Source organism: Pteropus alecto, unplaced genomic scaffold, assembly GCF_000325575.1.
Source record: "Pteropus alecto unplaced genomic scaffold, ASM32557v1 scaffold87, whole genome shotgun sequence".
NCBI classification, from domain to species: Eukaryota; Metazoa; Chordata; class Mammalia; order Chiroptera; family Pteropodidae; genus Pteropus; species Pteropus alecto.
The window spans coordinates 21,553,834-21,568,523 of record NW_006443225.1 but is presented as its reverse complement, the minus strand read 5'-3'; the positions used below and the strand labels follow the sequence as shown (position 1 = coordinate 21,568,523).

Genomic DNA, 14,690 nt, shown 5'->3' with positions numbered 1-14,690 from the left:
TCTAACCACTTCCTGTCTCCCTCTGTCTCTGTTAAAATCTCACTTTTCTAGAAACACATCTGAGTTTTTACCCTTGGAATTGCTGTTATGATTTCAACAGGATTCCCGACTGGTTTTCTCTCTTTTTGGGATGTCCTCCCCCTAGAAAATACCTTCTCACCCTTCAAGACTCAACTCAGAGGTCAGCTGTCTGAAGCCATCTCTCACTGGTTGCTCTCTGCTCTGTGCTCCCTGTCCTGTGCTTTCGTAATGTTGGTCATGGCTTTGACATGACAGTCACCTCTGACTGATGATGACTTTGCTCAGATGTGTCTTCCCAACATCCTGAGCTATGAATATATAAGAATTAGAACATTCCATCTTTATGTCACCAGCAGCTACATCAAAACCACATGATACGTGTTGATTTTTCCTTACATCCTGCCTCTATTCAAAACCAATGCAGGAGCTATTCAGCAACTTTTAATTAACTAAATAGTCAATAGTGATTTGATGAAAATAATAGAAAACTGTATTCAGGATCCCTTGCAGCATAATGCAGAGTGTCCCAAAGTAGGCCACACATGGCATGGTGAACAGGAAGCAGCCACTTCCCTCGAAGGCTTATGAATAGGTGAGACAGGAAACGGAGGAACAGAACGAAGAGTCCAGCATCCGGCGACGGAGCACACACGCGACGTTATGGAACACAAGACTTCACGAGCACCAGCGTGTCCTTGGATTTGGCGGTTGCTTGAGGTTGTGGAGAACCGAGGGCGGACCTCCGAGTGCGCAGCCTCCTCTCCTCACTGCGTGCCCCCCGCCCACTGCATCCCACCTTCTCCATCGCCGCCCCGTGGAGCAGGCCACCTCCAGCCCTCCAAGTGGCCACTCCAGGCCCCCCCTCCTGTGCCACGTCTTCTCCAGTCCAGTCGCCTCTGCCGCCAGGGGGTCTTCTGGAAACACAGCCAGGACCACGTCCCTGCCCTCAGCGTACAGCTGTGCCGTGCCTTCTCATTGTTCCTCAGGATGAGATGCGCATCGCATCCTGACCTGCAAGGCGCTCGGCATCACCTGCCTCTCTTTCAGCCCACACCTGGGTCCCTTCGGCATGCCGCACGCCACGCAGCCATTGGGGGTTTTCTGCACAGACTGTTACCTCTGCCGGCTGCTTTCCCCGTCCCCCTAACCCCGTCTCAGCTTCTTGCAGGATTCTAGATTCTCCCTGCAGGACCCCCGGTTCTCTTTGCTGTGCGCTCCTTCAGGGAACTTACCTCTGCAGTTACGCACTCACCTGACCGGCGCATTTGTTTCCTGTGTTTCTCTTCCTCACGAGACTGCACGCGCTGTGCCTCAGGTGGGGGCTGGGGGCTGTGGGGCCAGAGACCACAGCAGACACGCTGGGTTCGTCTGCACTCGATCCCCAGCCCTCGAGGCTCTGCCTGGCCCACATAAGTGCCTAACAAATAGTTACCGAGTAAATAAGTGAATGTAGTTATCTGTCCATCTTCGCAAATGTACTAATACACATTCATTTTTGTCACGAATGTGCATAATCGGCCTTGTGCCCTTTTTGTCAGTTTTCATTGTTTAGAATGGCACTGCTGTGTTTATCTTTGTAAAATTACTTCGTCTTCTTTTATTTCTTTGAGGTTTATTCCCAAAAGTGAAATAACTAGGTCAAAAGGTAGAAACATTTCTATAACACCTATATGGGCAGATTATTTTCCAAAAACTCTTACATACAATACCACGTGCAGTGCAGAGCTTTTTCCCCAGCATCACTGATATTACTTTATTACTCTCATTGCTTTTATATTTTAATAGGTTGTTTAATTTGCATTTCTCTAAACAGTGCCTAGAAAATGATAGGTCCTCAGTAAAGGTTTGCTGCTGAATGCATTTTCCATGGGCCTCTTTATTTTCATAAATGGGATCCTTTACCTTCCGCATTTCTTCCTTTGTTATCGCCCATTTTTCGTCCTGTATAACAAGTTTTTGAGTAGAATTTACGTATTTCTATATCCTTATGTGTTTTACATTGTCTGGTTTTCATTTAAAATATTTAAGTTCTAACTTTTCACCAGTTATTTTGTTCAAATTGCTCATTCTGTGGATATTTTTATATTTACTTTATATCATTGTGAAAAGACCAACTATTTTGAGAAATAATTTCAAACCTCTTTTTTTTTTTCCTCCAAACAATGTTTACCTATTTCTCCTGAACACTTAAAATGGGAGTACCAAGAGGGACTTCTAGTTTTTTTGGACTCTTCTAATTCTAAACTCTTACTCTTCGTCAGAATAACTCTGTTATTCCTTCCTCCACCCCCATCGCCTGCCTTTCCTAAAAGACAGAAATGGTGGACACGTTACAAGTATGAAGAGGGGTAAGAGGATCGGTTAATATTGAGGTAGAAAACTGCTCATTTCCATTTTTTTCCTGTCTCGACCCCGTGGACACTGTCTGTTCTGGAACACGTATTTCTGTTCTCACTGCACCTGTATATATAGCGTCTTAGATTCTATAGCACCTCTTTGTCTGGATCAAAAAGCAAACCTTATCTGTTTCAAAATATCCCTGTAAACAACTATGTCGTCAGTGCCGTGTTGAAACGTGGCTTCACATGTTCTCTACTGTATCCAGTGTCTGTAATTCGGTGCAGTCACGGCTCTGTCTGCCATTGGAACAGCAACGCGGCGGCAGAGAAGCCGAGTCAGACCCCAGCACGGCCGGCCACCAGCCCTACCATACTTACCCCTTGTTTTGTCTGTGGGTAAATCTGCATTAAAGCAACAGCGACGACTTCATTAGCAGCACTGGAGTTATTTAGGGTGTAAAGAAAAGCCCTTGTGACTTGAAGTCAGCTCCGGTCTTGGATTCGAATGTCAACAGTAAGCCGCCTAAATATTTGTTCTCGAATAAGTCGCTTCACTGATGTGGACCGCAGTGTCCATGTTGATAAGTATAGGTAAGAATGTATCTCTCTAGGTTGTCGTGGTCATTGATATATGACCTTGTTAGCTGTTGTGACTCCAGAGAAACAGTGAAGCTGGTATGTTAGTTTGTTTGATACAGTATTTTCTAGCCTGAGTATCATAGCAGAGTGTTTTCCTGGGCACTTGAAAGGACATGAATGAACAGGGCACGGAATAAAAAGTACATGTTATCCCTTTTTCCCCTTTCTCCTTTCTTAGAATTTTTACCTAGCTCCTTCATTGTTCATCCACTTCCTCTAAGGCCTATTCAAGCCCGAAGTCAAGCCCTGCTGGGGGCGGAAGGGCTGCGTGTTTGTATCTGTGACGTCTGCGCCAACTCTGATAAGAACCCAGGCGTGCAGATCCTCCTCTGTGTAACCAAAAAAGGGAATAAATCCTAGGTAGCATGCATTTGCCTTGCAGCAGTTTCGTGTGTGCACATACACTCACACGCGCACACTCGCATGCATGCTCACGCTCACGCGCACACGCACACACGCTCTCTCTCTCCCCGCGCGTCGCTGCCATCCCTGACGTTCACAGAGTTTGCACATCCAGGTCTCCCCCAGCCGCTGGCATTCGCTTCTCCACCTTCGCACACCAGTCCTGTGATGGTTCGTGGGACATGTCACCTTGACCAGGCTAGGTAGGAATGCCTAGATGGCTGATGAGATGAGTCTGGGCACGTCTGGGAGGGCGTTTCAGAAGAGATGAGTAGACTCCATCAGTTGGCTGAGTGAAGGTCGCCCTCACCCATTTGGACGGGATCATCCGCTCTGTGAGGGCCTGGACAGCATACGACGGAGGAGAGAGGTCAGACGCGCTCTCTCCTCCTCCTGCCCTCCGCCGTCACACGTCAGCACGCCGTCTTCTTGGGCTCTGGAGCCCACCGGACTTACACCCTGGGCTCCCCTTCTCCCCTTCTCCGGCCTACGGACCCAGGCTGGATGGCAGCTGCGGCCCTCCTGGGCCTCCGGCTCGCAGACAGCAGATGGTGGGGCCTCTCAGCCTCCATGACCTCAGCAGCCAGTTTCTAGGTGTACATATCTGTCCCCACTGCTGGTTCCATTTCTCTGGAGAACCCTGAGTAACAAAGTCATTATACTTACTGTTCCTTGTTACATTAAATTAAAGTTTAAAACTTCTAAGCCAGAAATTTTACCTAATAGCATCTTTTTGATAATTGAATATCAGGAGTCTATAAATAGTTATTTCTCCCTAAAGATGACCAGATGTCTATAGTAGGCATTAAAAGGTGACCTTGCTTCTAAAAGAGAGGTCAAGTAACTGCTCAGAAATATACTAAATAAATGATAGAGTTATCCGATTCCAACACTCATATTCTTTCCACAAAGCCTATACCGAGCCGTAATAATTCCTCTCTGCCTTCACGTCACAGTGCTGAATACGTGGCAGGCACATAATAAATACTCACGTGATCGGAGTGAAAATCGAAAAGGTCTTTAAGTTGTTATCTGAGGTCACAGCAAACAGAAGAGAGTCTGGAATTAGACCCTTCCCTGTGTTTCCTTGTGCTCTCGTCACTGCTTTTGACCTGGGGACACTTGTCATCACCCTCAAGCGTTTGTCCTCCAGCACGTGCTCTTTCAGAAACTCTGTACGGGTTGGGAATGTTTAAAGACCTTCTTACTAAGCTGTTTAACAAGTAAAATTTTCCATTGGTGGAATGCTGGGGAAGCATTCTGTGGATGGGAAGTGGGGAGAAGATGCTATTTTAAACATTGCTGAGAGTTTGGGCAAAATCCATCTGGCAAACTATTTCTTCCGTTCAAAAACTCATCAAGCACTCCAAACATGTAACCTGTAGGCAAGTTTAATTAAAGCTTGAGAAATCTCAAAAAAAGCTGACATTTACATATGTTATTTCTGTTCTGCTCTCATAGTCTGACACGCACGGAGACATTCTCAGGCCCAAATTAAGCTGCCCCAACCCGTGCCGTCTATCCCGTCCTGACTCCTGGATTCCCTGTGTCCAGGGCGACAGAACACGAATGGAGTAGGCTTGTCCAATCATTGCCCTTCACGTATTAACATCCATTTCATAGAAAGATAGGAAGATGGGAAGTTGAGTGACTGAAGAGATGATTGTGATGACAAATGGATAGATGATAGAGAGAGAGAGAAAGAGAGAGAAATTCATTTCTCTTCCTATAGAAGGGTTGATGACAGAGCCTCTCTTGGGGACAACCTCAGGAAAGGATGAAAAAGTCAGTAATTTTTACCTTGGAGCAAGACATTTAAAAGATGAAATCACTGAGCAAAATAAATCGGTATTAACATGGTCAGCATTTATAGAGTCTGAGCACGGGCTTTCTGTCTTGGAGGGATAGTGCATTCTGAAGTGGCCTGCCTGGGTGGTCCTGGACCCAAATTGAACGCGAAGTGCAGGGAAGAGGCCCTCTTTGATGCCTTAAGGTGGCCTTGCGTTACGCTTTCCCCCTTTTCCTGCCTTCCCTGGTTTTAATGGAGCATCTTATGTGATTCCGTTTTCTCTCCTGTCTTAACATACCAGTTATACTTATTTTCGAAAGAGTTTAGTGGTGGCCCTAGAGTTGCAATACGCATTTTAAACTAATCTAAGTCTCCCTTCACATAGCGCTGTGCCGCCCCACGTGTGCCGCCCCACGTGTGCGTAGGGACCTCGTGACAGTTTCCTCGGTTCTTCCTGACCAGCCCGTGGGACATGGGTGTCATTCATTTCTCTTACCCGCGGGCTGTAATCACCCAATGCATTGTTGCTTTATTATCGAAAGTTATCTTTTAGATCAACTAATAAGAGAAATTAAGATTTTAGTTTTGTTTTACCTGTGTTTGCCTTCTCCAGTGATCTCCACTCTTCACAGAGACCCGGATTTCTAACCGGTATCATCTTCCTCCGTTCGACATTTCTAGCTCTGCGAACGGTGAAGTCCCTCAGTTTTTGTTTGTCTGACGAAATCTTTGAGGCTCCTTCGCTTTTGAAGGATAATCTCATTGTACGTAGAATTCTAGGTCGAGGACGCTTGTATTTCGTTCGCTCTCGTCTCGCGCGTGATTTCTGACGGAAAGGCGGCTGGAATTCTTCTTCCTCTAGAGTGAGGTCGCCCCGCTCCAGCTCTCCTCCAGAGTTTCTCTTCTCTCTGATTTATTACAGTTCGAATGGGATGCGCCTAGGAACAGTTTTTTTGGTATTCTTGATATTTTCTGAGTTTTCCGGAGCTACAGTTTGGTGTCTGTCATTAAGTTCAGAAAGTTCTTTGTCATTATTACTTCAAGTCTTCTAGTATTAGAAAATGCTGTGTGCTTATGTAGATCCCATGGATCCCTTTTAAAATCGTCCCACTGTTCTTCATGTTAATTTCTTAACATTGACAGCCAGTCGGAACGTTCTCTTGCCGGTGACAGCAGCTGGGGAAGTGCACGTTGTCTACCATAAACCTTCAGGCACAGAACCTGTGACCTCCTCACAGCTCCACAGGACTGTGAAGACGGGGACATTTCTGTTTGCAGGATCTTTCTCTGTCTTTTCCACCCGGAGATTGTGTTTCTGTTAACGCGAGCCTTCTCTCTTTGTGTCTAACTGGTTGACGCCAAGAGATTCGATCAGTCGTGTTATCTTCTCAGTGCAGAGCCTGTAGTGTTTTTTCAAACATTGGAAATGTGTTTTTTCTTGCCTTGGTTTCAAAGAGCAGCCCTCGTTTTCCAAATCACTGGTGAGCAATTGAATTTGTACTCGCTTTATTCATTCGTGGGTTCATTTATTCGCTAAGTGTTTGTTGGTCGCTTCCCAAATGCAAAACGCCCAGCTATGTCTTGGACAGACAGAAAGCCCAGAATTCAGTGACATTCCGTGTGGGAAGTTGCGTCTGAATGACTGTACTGGAGTGGTTTGTGGTGTCGAGGAACGAGATGATTTAGGAGTTGATAAGGGACGAGGTTGGATTCGCCTGGAGATGATTTAGGCATTGATAAGGGACGAGCTTGGATTCTCCTGATGTCCCCAGGCACCGTTATGGATTGACGTCAGAGCTGCGTCAGGCCGAGCCCGGCAGAAGACAGGATGTGCACCCAAGCACGGTGGCTGGGAGACGTTAGGAGAGAGGTGACTCGTACGAGTGAAGGGAGATTTAAAAGGACCCAAGAAGAACGGTGACACCAGGAAACTAGTGACAGCCAGGGAGCTGTTTCCACAGCTAAGCCAGGACGAGGCGAGGGCAGGTGACCAGGGAGAGCTGCGCTTCAGGACAGGGCCACCGGCAGGAGCCACTGCTGACGGAGGCTTGGCAGGGACAGGGTGGGGGTAGGTGCTCCAGCCCCGTGTCCTCCTGCTCGCCTCCTGCCCACTGCCGTTTCCCGATGGCCGAAGCCAGATGGAAGTCAGGGCAAGGCCACCGAGCCGGCTGCCAGGAACGGGGGCGGGGCGGATGGAGCGGGGAGGAAGGGGAGGTGGAGGACACCCCGTCCAAAGAGGCTGCTCTCCGGAGTCTGGGGAGGGGTCTCGGGCCACCGAGGGCTCCACGGCCTTGATGTGAGGAGGGAGTCGGAGGCAAAACCTGGGGAAAACTGTTGCCACTGTGCGGCCAGCACATCGCGACGCGTGCACGGTCACCCACACTGTTTCCTCCAGCAAGTAATCTCTGGGGTGGTGTGGATGGCAGTGGGTTTGAGCTCACGTTTTAAGAGTTCGGTTGAGGAAGAGTGAAATGGTGACAGGCACGCCTTTGTCTCTTCAGCCTTCTTGCAGCGACAGGGGGGAACCGTCGGACTGCCGACGTGGTGGCCCACGGCTTCGCCAACCTTCTAACTCTGGACAAAAAGACCCTCCGAGAAATTCTTCTGCGTTACCCAGATTCTGAAAAGCTCCTCATGAAGAAAGCCAGGTACAGCCTTTCAAACCCCACCAGACAGGAGCGGGTTTTACTCTGTACCGTCTGAGAGGAGAACTGTTTGGCCGTGATCTTTCTCCATGACACACACGTGACAAACGACTGTGTACACGGTCATCCGTCAAAGGCTCCACAGATCGGGAGAAATGACTACTTGCACGAGGTTTTTCCAGAACTCACAGTGCCATCTAAAGCAGCCTTTCTCTCTCATCCGCAGAGTGCTGCTCAGGAAGAAGGCTCCTGCCACAGAGGCGACCTCTCCAAGAAGAGGACTCGCCTTGCGCTTCCCCGCCAAACCAGAGACACCCAGAATCTTGAAGGCTCTCCTAGGAAGCCCAGGAAAAGCTGGACTCGTGAGGCGACTCAGGCTGAAGAGAGAGCAGGCCGGCCCGGTAAGCAGAGAGTGGGGTGCAGCGGGCGGGCCCTGGGCCCGCATGGCCAGACAGGACCCACTCTGGCGCCACTTCAGACCCGGGGACAGTCGGGAGTCAGCTAATGCGAGTAGTTACTACACTATGTACAGCGCTTGTTGTGATTGAAACTGTCTCCCTGTGCGTCATCACACCTAAGCCTCACGGGTTTATTATCAGTGGTTTTAATAGACATATACAGTCAATGCACATTATTTGTGGGTCCTGCATCTGGGAATCTGCCCACTCACTAATATCTTTTGTAACCCTAGAATCTGTGCTCAAGGTGCTTTCATGGGCCTCCGCAGACATGCGCTTGAGCAGAGCAGCCAGAACACGTTTCCGCTGAGGTCAAACAAAGAGACCCTGGCTTTTTCGTGGTCTACTTAAGTGTTATGTTCCTGCGTTTATGTGCCTTTTTTGCCCTGGTAAAAATGCCCCGAGCACGTGCTGACGCGCTGCCTGGCGTCCTGAGTGTGGAAGTGCTGTGAGCGCCTCTCGGGGATGCCGTGTGGGCGAGACGAGCTCGCCCGGGCCTGAGCTGTAGCGCTGTGGCCGGGCGTTCAGTGCGATTGGTCCACGGGATCTAGTACGTATGTGTCTCTAAACAGAAGTGCACGGGAAACAAGGTTATGTCCTTATCGGCTGACAAAAACGCTAAGGCCAGGGGCTCACGGGAACCTAATCCTGCATTATCCCAGGCGCAGTGGGTCAGTGTGTGCTAAATCAGTGTTCACGGCAGCTTTATAGAATGAAGCTACCATGAGTAACGAGAATCAACTGTGTATGTGCATATCGACCTGTAAAATACATAACACACTTACCAACAAGCCAGCAGACATGTTCACAGGTGTTCAGTCAGCTGTGTAGCACAAACGTTCGAAGCCAGAAATGCCCTCGGAGATTTCGTTCAGGGCCTTCATGTTATACGTGAACAAACTGAGACCCAGATCGCCGTGTTTGATAAGATCACAGTCAGTGACAGAGCCAGACTACTCTTCAGGTGTTCAGACTTCCAGGCCCCCTGAGCGGCCTCCCAGTTACTACGAACGTCAAGAAACTCAGGTGCTACCACTGTTCCTTTTTTAAATATGTATATTTCTTTGATTCTCATAATAAGCCTATGAGGGCAGGTAATGAAAAACAGCAGAGTTCCAGGTTTTCTGAACCCAGTCACTGTGTCATCTCTGACTGCAGGACATGGGCAGCTGTGGCTCCTCGAGAAACTCATGAAGCAAATGAGTCACGCTGGAGGGAGCACAGCCGTCTCCTCCCCGTGGTGCGAGGAGGGGCACCGTGTGCGTCAGGCGCCTCACGTCACCGTCGTGGTGACGGTCATCTGCATGGACGTGTAGGGTGGGAACATATGAGTCACTGTGTTAAGTAAGGTCCCCCACTTCACATGCACCTCTCTGAAACGGAGCCCGCAAAGAGCACAGTGTTTTCCACGATGAAATTCCTACAGATGATGCTGAACACGCGCCTTCTAAGACTGGGGCTCAGGCGGCCGTGGGACGGATGGGGAGATACAAGTTTCTCCTGCGGCTTCTCCCACGAGCCTGCGCAGGAGGAAGCCCGCGCTTTCCCCAGGATCTTTATTCAGTTAATACTTTTCATTAAAAAATAAATGTTTAAAATTTCATCTCCATAAAATAAGTAAATATTTTAATAGCAAAGCCAAGAGTCCTGAGCACCAAATCTACTAATTCAGAGGGCGTGAGGACCAACAGGGAGAGAATCCTCAGCAGGGACAAAAACGCAGCCCAGCCCAATACCGTGAGCCAGACGCCAAGCTGGGGCCGGCTCTGGGCACATCGGGAAGCTCGCCCAGGTGATGCGCGCACGGCAGGCTCGACAGCCTTACGCCGCTGACCTTTGCCCTCGTGTATTAATCAAAAGACGCCAGTGTCCTTGATCATGATTTCGCTACCAACTCTTTGTAACTGCTTCTTCCAGGACGGCGGCCGGAGCTCCAAGGGAGGAGAGTGTGAAGGAACAGGGAGCGAAGGTCAAGGGAGCGGACCCACGGGCAGACCCACGCACAGCGCGGCTCCCGTCACAGCTAGCAGGGCCGCGTGGCCTAGAGGCGCCGCCCAGCCGTCACTCGTGGTCAGCATGGCTCCCTCCGCCGAGGCCGGGGAAGAGGTGCTGACAGTTGAAGTCGAAGAAGAGGCTCAGCAGTAAAGGGCTGTGTGTCTCGATGTCCTCAGAGGTGGACCAGGCCCGCAGCCTGCTGTCAGTAACTGTCGAGAAGCCCCAGGCGGCCCCTGGCCACGTGTCCGAGGGCGCACCCCGTGCCGGTGACGAGGGTTCGCTGTGTCACGCGCAGCAGCAGTGCTCCCGATGGCACGTGGTGGGTTTTCCATTATCTGTTTGTTCTTGATGACGTTTCTCTCCTCCCTCCGACTAGCCTGGTCTTGGCTCCGACCCGCCAGCCTTCTCTCTTCGGTCGTGTGCGCGTTAACATCTTTCCTCTTCGGTTGTGTGCGTGTCAACGTCTCGCACAGCACTGTTCGTGCCAGCTCTTAGTGGAGGGGAGTGTGAGACTTTAATCCAGAGTCAAAAGTCAGGTGGCTGCCACTCAGACACGGCGAGGTGTCGCTGAGGGGCCCGGCTGCAGGGCCTGCAGAATGCTGATGCCCAAGAGCCCCTGGGCCAGGCCATCGGCAGGCCCGGAAGCCCTGGGGAGGCTTGGCGCAGCGGCACCCTGCAGCAGCCATGCCCTGGGGGGCAGCAACCAGCGCTCCGACCTTCCCTCCTAGCAGCCTGAAGGGCCCAGCAGACACCGACGGGAGGCCTCACACGTCCCCATCACCATAGAGGCTGACAGGACACGTCTCGGCCATTCTCAAGCATCTGTCCAGCAGGCACCAGACTTGAGCCTCCCGTTTCCAGCATCTGTGAAAGTGATGAGCTTAGGAGGGCGGACGGCGCACACGTCAGACCGACGCATCCTGAGGCTGTGGAGAGACGCGTGCTGTTTACAGAGTTTCCAGGTCAACCGGACGCACTTGAGGAAGTTGTCCTCCCAGATCTGCCAACACTGGTGTAACCACCCAGGTCTCACGCTGTGGGGAGGCTAGGAAGCCAGGCTGACGTCGGAAGGAACAGCACGCATGGAACCAACCCATTCTGACACACGCCGTCAGCGCATAACATCGAGTCCGCACAGCAGCCCGTTTCCAAGCCCCAGCGCGTGGTCGTCAAGACAGCACTTCGCTGAGAGGGTTTTGACCAGGTACAGTGGCCAGAGAGCCTGCAGTGTCGATGCATTCAGCAAGCCAGGTATAAATCAGTCACTATGATAAAATGGATCCTTTAGTAGAGTCACCACTTTTTAACCTAGTTTTTCAAGTATCGTAAAAACATGGCAAGTTATACAAAAGGTTCGTTGGTGTTCGAAGAGTTTAAGGGGGAGTAGGGAAATTGTTGAATAACACTTACGCGATCAATGAGATCTGTGCGTAGAAGCAGGGACTAGAAAAGCCAGGGAGAAAAGCGGACAGAGCCTGAGAAGAGTCCGATGGTCAGGAAAACAAGGGGAGAGGCCCTGAGCTGAGAACGGTGCCCTGTCCGCCTCCCCCGTAGTTCCGACGGGGCGCCAGGAACTTTGCACCCACACTTTGTCTCCCATTTCACTCCCAAACTACCCCACTTCAGATAGCGCCATCTCCGCCTTTCCAGTCTCCGACTACAGCCGAGGAGTAGTCAGTCCAGAAGTCTCCCGTGGTCCCCAGTGTCGTCAGGCCCTTCTTCTCTCTCAGAGCCGATGGTCCTGGCTGCCTCGGTGCTCACACCGCATGCATGCTGTCTGTTCACCTCAAATAAACACCGACTTTTTACCCGCAGTCTGCTCTAATCACTAGTCGACCGGCTCGGTCTTTCTAAAACACCACTGGCTTCGCCCATTCAAGCTTCTGTGATAAAACACCGCAAACTGAGCGGCTTATATGCAGCAGAACTGAGCTTCTCACAGTTCTGGAGGCGGGCCGTCCCGGACCTCAGGGCCCCCTCCCTGGTCCGCACACAGCAGGCTCTTTCTCCCTGTGTTCTCGCTGGTCCAAGGGGCAAGGGATCCCGCTGGAGCCTTTTCGAGAGGACCACGGGTCCCAATGGTGGGGGCAGAGCACCTCCCAGAGGCCCCCTCTCCCAGCGCTATCATCTTGAGGGGTTAGGGTCTCCATTTATGAATTTGGGGAGGGTGACTTTCGACCATGTGACTTGTCTGCTCAGGGGCCCACATGTCCCCCCTACCAATTACATGCTACTTGCCCTGACTTCAGCGCCACCCCCACCAGACCCTCCGTGGGAGTCGGTCTTTCTGCTTTTTCAGGAACCACCACCTACCTTTCTTCCTCTGCATTTGTCCATGCCGCCTGCCACAGTATGGAACATCGTCCCTTCTCCGTCACTTACCTCTTTCCTGTACATCAAAGCCTCTGCCAGCTGCCTCTGAAACTCCATCCCACGATGGGTCTAATCGCAAGAGATTATCTTTTGCACTTGAGGAAGTACTACGTATAAACGCTCCATTGTTCTCTAATTTCTGGTCACTTGTAAATGATAATAAGACAAAGACTAGCTCTTACGCTTTATTTGTACAAAGACAGCCCATTTTTTTAAAGAGAGAGGGAAATGTTAAAAGGCAGTTTATGGAAACACAATAAATAGGTAACTGTCATAGAAGAGATGCTTGACTTCCTTGTGCTCAAAGCAGCACAGATCAGAACAGTACTAGCATACCACCTTTTACCCATGTCAGGACATCCTCGAAAGCTGAGCCTCATACCGCTCGCTGGCCAGTGTGGAAGCTGGAGCTGCTGCCGGCAGCGCTCAGCCACGTCCGGCGGTGCCGGAGAACTCACAGTGCTGCTCCAGTGCATCTCTCGGAGGACCCCCAGTGGGCCCACAGGGGGCAGTGCACTGTTTGTGGCACAGAGGAGCCACAGCGACTCTGGCGTCTGCACCAGGGAAATGGATAAAAAAAATGTGGTGTGTGTGGGGCGTGGATGTGTTTTTAAGATAAAATTCTATCCACCCATTAGAAGTCATAAATTCTATTTACACATAACAACCTGGATAGGTGGATAGGTCTTTTTAAAAAAAAGAGTGGATTTTTTTAAGTGAGAAAAGAAAATGAACTCTTCAGTAACACCATGCACGGAGGTTTTTATAAAGCTTATCGGGTAACAACTATCAGGGACAAACCAGTAGTCCAGCAAAGCCAAGTTCATGCACTTGCTGCGACAGGGGGACCACTCTCCCGAGGAGACATGGGTGTCCCACCGAACGTGGCGGGGCAGGGCTGTCACAGGACATGGGGGTGGGGAGGTAGAGGCTCGGCAGGGGGCTCACACCAGGGCAGGAGCTGATGTCAGACCGGGATCAGCCGCAGACTCAGTCTGGGGTCTTGTCTCCCTGGAAACCACTTAGCGGAGACAGACATCGCCGAGTGGCCAGAAGCCCCTCGTCCGAAGGTGTGTAGCAGCCGCCACTCTGTCAGAATGACTCGGCCTCCAGACCGAGTAGAGTGTTTCACACAGTGAAACTTCTGACAATCTGTGATCTCAGAGAAGAGTTTCCCAGCACTGTGTCCTTTTGCTGTTGACAAAAGCAGTGTTTGCAGGTTCCCAGTTTAAACCCATGCGAAACACTGTATGTCTTTCAAAAGTATATGCGTGTCCAAGGAACTACGTTAAGCACGTTAGATAGTGACGGGGGGGACAGGAAGTGGGCGTGGTGATGGGCACAGGTGATGTGTGAAAACCTGTAGTCAGGCTCATCAACTAACGAGACACTGTGCCGTGGACTGAGAAGCATGACTAACACAGGCCGTGCGCCTGGGTCCAGTGTGGTGTCTAGTGACAAGCTCGGGGAGCAGCGAGAGCCCCAGCAACGCCAGGATCTTCCCCCTCACCAGCAGCCGCTGTAGACACAGCCGCTGCTCCACCTGCCACCTGGGGCCCGACCTGCCCCCGAGGCTCGCTTCTGCACGTGGGCAGGCCTGCACCTGACCTCTGCAGACACCGCTAAGCAAGCCGGTGCTACAGACTGGACTGTGTGCCCCTCAAACCCCCACACGGGAGCCCAGAGCCCCAGTGTCTCTGTGTGTGGAGCTGGGGTCTCTAGGAGGCCAAGAAGGTGAAACAAGGCCATAGGGCGGGGTCCTGATCCAGTCGGACTGGTGTCCTTGTCCTTATGAGAAGAGGAGAGACGCCAGGGATGTGTGCACAGAGGAAAGGCCGTGTGAGGACACAGCGAGAAGACAGCAAGCCAAGGAGAGAGGCCGCAGGAGAAGCCAGCCCTTCAAGCGTCTTGATCCTGACCTCCAGCCTCCAGCACTGTGCGAAAATACATCTCCGTCGTTAAACGCCCATTCTATGCATTCTGTCACAGCAGCCCTAGCAGTCTACGCACTCGGCTCCGTGAAGGTTGG

General features: G+C 51.0%; 1 protein-coding gene across 1 annotated transcript in view; it reads left to right on the top strand.

Annotated features, from left to right (window-relative positions):
- CNGB3 (cyclic nucleotide gated channel beta 3) overlaps positions 1–10,438 on the top strand; it is a 101,863-nt gene extending 91,425 nt beyond the window's left edge. Inside the window, 3 exon segments of the mRNA XM_006924108.2 lie at positions 7,692–7,838; positions 8,062–8,247; positions 10,225–10,438. Coding sequence (XP_006924170.2) covers positions 7,692–7,838; positions 8,062–8,247; positions 10,225–10,438 — 547 coding nt within the window.
- Positions 10,439–14,690: the final 4,252 nt, after the last annotated feature.